At 41.0% G+C, this 4,986-nt stretch overlaps 1 protein-coding gene across 1 annotated transcript in view; it reads left to right on the forward strand.

The window, feature by feature from the left end:
• The window catches only part of LOC310775918 (ribonuclease inhibitor-like), a gene marked incomplete at its 3' end in the record, with an annotated part of 6,696 nt that extends 2,154 nt beyond the window's left edge, over positions 1–4,542 (forward strand). Inside the window, exons 3-4 of the mRNA XM_083636040.1 lie at positions 1,059–1,232; positions 4,503–4,542. Coding sequence (XP_083492166.1) covers positions 1,059–1,232; positions 4,503–4,542 — 214 coding nt within the window. The remainder of the gene's footprint in view (positions 1–1,058; positions 1,233–4,502) is intronic.
• Positions 4,543–4,986: the final 444 nt, after the last annotated feature.

Consider the following 4,986-nt stretch of genomic DNA (forward strand, 5'->3'; position numbering starts at 1 on the left):
CAATCAGGTGCGACTCGCAATGAGAGGAAATATCTGATATGTCCGCTTAGATTCCAGTCACATCGCATTGGGCCATGTCTGATTCATATCTGATTTATTTCCACATGTGACTGAGGCCTGAATGGGACCTGACAATATCCTGATCCATGTGCTTTTTTGCTGCTCACAACTCATGACACATATCAGATATGTGCCACTTGAGAGCAAAACATCTGAATTGAGTCACTTGTACCTGCAATGTAAATGTGGCCTAATTGTGTTATCTTTGTGTAATGAAGTAATGTTTTGAAGTTTAACACTTGATACATTTTCTGGGGAACCCTGGCCCCACATTGAGAAGCACTGGTAGAGAAGGATGGATCAATAGAGTTAGGATACATTAGAGAGATAGAGAGATTGAAGGGAGAGATGGAGGAGAATAAAGAAATGTTCTTTATATTAAAAGTTTGATTAATTGACTGCCTTTCATCTTAAAAGGTAAACGCTAAATATGAATACATGAAGGTAAGAAGATCTTGAAGGGTTATAAAAAAGGGGATTACAAAAGGCAAGTATTAAGTGATGTCTGTAGTTCTTCATAGATTATTATCTAACCTCTTAAGTTTGCTCTCAAAGTGCACCAATCAAATTGATGCATTTTAATTTAAAATGTAATAAAATAAGGGGGGGCGGGGAACTTCCGGGGGAGCATGACCCCGGACCCACCTGGAGAGTCCGAGCTCCCCATTTTATTTTGGCCTCCCGCCACCCGACTTCTCAAACCAGTGTTGAACACAGTCACCATGACAGTTATCAGTTATTGAAAGTTATCAAGCTGCGTTAATGCGTTAAAGATATAATTATATATATAAAGAGAGATAATTATCAATATTGTTATATCACTCAACACTACAAACTATTCATCACTGAAGAAAATGCTTTGATGTGTGTGTGTGTGTGTGTGTGTGTGTGTGTGTGTGTGTGTGTGTGTGTGTGTGTGTGTGTGTGTGTGTGTGTGTGTGTGTGTGTGTGTGTGTGTGTGTGTGTGTACATGTACATGTGTGTTTGTCTTTGTGCAGGCTGTCAGGCTGTCTGCTCACAGAGGAAAGCTGTGCTTCTCTGGCCTCAGCTCTGTGCTCCAACCCCTCCCACCTGAAAGAGCTGGACCTGAGCTACAATCATCCAGGAGCCTCAGGAGTGAAGCTGCTTTCTGCTGGACTGGATGATCCACACTGGAGACTGGACTCTCTCAGGTATGGAGAAGCAACGTCTGCTAGAAGGCTGAGAGTCACACACATTTCCTCGGTCACATTGAGAAGATGAGGAATAATGTTTAATGGAGGACATTAGTGGAACTCCTTCATATTGAAGGATATTAAATGTCATGTGTTTCCATCATCAAAGCAAATCTGCTGGTCTGACTTTGTTTATTCCTCCAGGGTGGACCATAGAGGAGAGCAGAGGCTGAAACCAGGTCTGAGGAAATGTAAGTGTGTATTTAGTTTGATTCATGTAAACAAAGAAACAGGTATAACTACTGACATAGAAAGTCCATCTACACCACATTGTAATGAAAAAATGATCAGCTGGACCTTCGCATGAAGTATGAAATATCGTCATATTTCATACTTCATGGAAAATAAAGACATTCTATTCTATTCTATTCTAAGCTGCTGCTGTGCTGTGTCTTGTTGTCTCATCAGATGCCTGTGAACTCACACTGGACCCAAACACAGCACACAGACGCCTCCTCCTTTCTGAAGACAACGGAAAGGTGACGAGGGTGGAAGAGGATCAGCCATTTCCTGATCACCCAGAGAGATTTGACTACTGGGCTCAGCTGCTGTGTAGAGATGGTTTGACTGGTCGCTGTTACTGGGAGGTGGAGAGGGAAGGAGGGGTTACTATAGGAGTGTCTTACAGAGGAATCAGTAGGAGAGGAGAGGGTGATGACTGCAGGTTTGGAATGAATGAAAAGTCCTGGATGCTGTTCTGTACTGATGGTCTTTACACTGCCTGGCACAATAACAAGTCAACAGACATATGTTATGACTGTCAGATTGGAGGCAATGAAAAGTCCTGGAAACTGTCCTGCACTGATGATCAATACGATTCCTGGCACAATAACATATCAACAGTCATATCATCCCCCTCTCCCTCTAACAGAGTAGCAGTGTATCTGGACTGGCCTGCTGGCTCTCTGTCCTTCTACACAGTTTCCTCTGACACACTGATCCACATCCACACCTTCCACTTCACCTTCACTGAACCACTCTACCCTGGGTTTCTCTTTAACAAAGGTGCCTCAGTGTGTCTGTGTCAGATAGAGGAGTGAGAGAGAAACACTCACACTGTGACCAAACACAGCTGCTGTAGAGTTGTTACCTCAATCTAACGTAACCCCCCCAACCCATGGACATACCTAAGTGTTACTCACTTGTCTAATTGTTTCAATAAAATCTGTAAGATACATACTGTAGATTGTTTGTTTCCACCAGTTTGATGGTAACTAATTGTTACAGCTCTACACTCAATCTGGGTGAAAGTAAAGAAAAAAGGGATAGCGGCCATATTGGTAGCTTACTTACTATGCAAAGTAGAGTGCTATAGATAGATTCAATCATAAATCTGAGTATTACAATGTGTTTATAAAACTCAAAAACCATAAAATGGACACCGAGTTTGCTAAAAGCATCAACAGTTATGGTAAAACTCATATTCAGGTAGCCGCCATCTTGGAAATATGCAGATTAGGGGTCCACACACATCTTCCCTAATAAGGATTAGCATTCCAACACCTTTCTAATGGTAAAATAAAAAAAGAAGAAGATAGATACCAAGTCTGTATTTCTAGCTCATCTCTTTCAAAAGTTAGAGCCAAAAGCTTTTTCGGGCAGTGGTCATATTGGATTTGGCCGCCATGGTGACCCCGGGGGTCACTGGCTCGGGCACTCTGGCTAAATCGTTAGAGCATGCCCTGGGCTAATTCTGGGCAAAATCTGGTGCTTTTAGACTTGATTTGCATGAACTTAGCCTCAAATTTCCCTAAGTCCCGCAACTATTAGGTTTGAAAAGTGTGTTTTGCATGATGTTATAAATCGAGTGATAACACACATTTAGCTACCATTGGTGCAATGCTATCACATATTTTCTGACTCTAGAGATGTAGACCTTGCCAAAAATCAATATGAGCATTATTCCCAACCCTTCTGGCCCATGGACTAATATGTAGATAGATTTCTTTTGCAAGATTCTGAGTGTAAATTATACACTTTTTTCAAATGTTTTTGAATGAAATGTTTTTTACTATACCAAACCAGTTAAAATCATGAAAACAACCCTCTCAATCAATTCCTCGTGCCAAAATCATGCAGAAAAGTGGTGTAATTTGTCTCTGTATGATGTCTAGTTCAAAAGTTATGACCCTTATCTATTTTCATCAGACATCGCAATATGCCCACACTATTTCAACAGGGTAACAACAAAATGTGTTTATCACCTTGAGGAGTATATATATGCTAGAAAAATATATATTTCATGTGCATGGGGAGCCCCGTTCCTACTAGACTGTTTCCCAAAAGTTTTTTTTTTCTGGGGACTCACTTTAAAAAAATGACAAACCATAGCAATGATGGCATCGACCCACCCAATTCACAAGATCTATAAATTGTGAGAAGAGCCAATTTGTGAATAAATGAACTATCCTGAGTATTTTGCCATTTCCGCATCACCCTATATATGAAAACATACAGGTCAAATAGCCTTATAAATGATGAGACAAAATAAATGCATTTAGGTGGAGTTAACAGGTTGTATCATTGTTTTTATTTCCTCTCAGTAAAACAATATACACTTTTTTTAAGGAAAATACTTTGGAAGGAATTCTGTAATTTATTACTGATATTGATTATTGGTTTTTGACTGATAAAGACGCTGTGCGTCGAAGGTTCGTTACTACTCACTGCACTTTATTAAAATAACTTCCCAGTGAAATTGAGTGCTCCAATATCTCGCGAGATATGTTCGCGAGAGCAGAAAGTAGCGAGGGCAGCTGTTTTGGGTCTGTTGATACGGCCATAAACCGTTTCGCTCTGCCTAGCAACTGTTTACAGCTGCCGTAAACCGTTTCGCTCTGCCTAGCAACAGACCCAAAACAAGAAGGACGGCTTTCCCCTCCTGCTGCCGTCGCTACTTTCTGCTCTCGCGAACATATCTTGTTATATTCTAACAGTTTGTTTGAAAGTAATTTAGTAATTTTGTGGTTATGGCCGAAGTGGCTGCCGCAAACCGTTTCATTTCACTTCTTGATGAACCTGGCCCGCAGACAGACTAATCATCAAGACAACACTCGCCGATTCACTCGGCTTTCAAGCGAGACTACTCGGCGTTGGTCTCGTCTAACATTAGAGGTAAGATGTGAGGCATCGATATTCAATTTAGACTGTTTAATAACAATCGAAAATCTTGCTCATAGCTGCTTTAAAGTAAATGTTCTTTTCTTCTTCCAATTTTTCGCATTGTAGGAAGTGCATCTGCGTCTCGACCTCACCTGTCAAACAGTGACCACACATTCTGTTTTCTTTTGGTTGCCATGATTTTTTGTATCTTAATTTCTCGATTGCCAATAGAGCTCGAGTCACGTGACATTTCCTGGCCCGGAAGTGAGTTTCTCACTCGTTTTCTCCATAGACATTTCAAAAATCCTTATATAACAAGTTTTGAAGCTGGAACCAAGCCACCCTGTGACCTACTGAATCGTGAGTGACCATAAAACATCGAAAATGTGTTATTTCCCTTAATTTTTCTAAATGTCTAATGAGAAAATGAATGGGAAAGGGAAACTCACTTCCCAGTGCAAAATATATCACGTGACTGTTCAGCTCTATTGCTGGTCACTGGTGAGGATCCGTCTCTGCTCTCTATCTGTGACTGTCTCTCTTTTTCTCTGTCTCCCTCTCTCCCCTCCCCACTCTCTCTCTTTCCCCTATCTCTCTTGCACTCTCTTAA

This window comes from Poromitra crassiceps (genome assembly GCF_964638095.1).
Source record: "Poromitra crassiceps genome assembly, chromosome: 4".
Taxonomy (NCBI): domain Eukaryota; kingdom Metazoa; phylum Chordata; class Actinopteri; order Beryciformes; family Melamphaidae; genus Poromitra; species Poromitra crassiceps.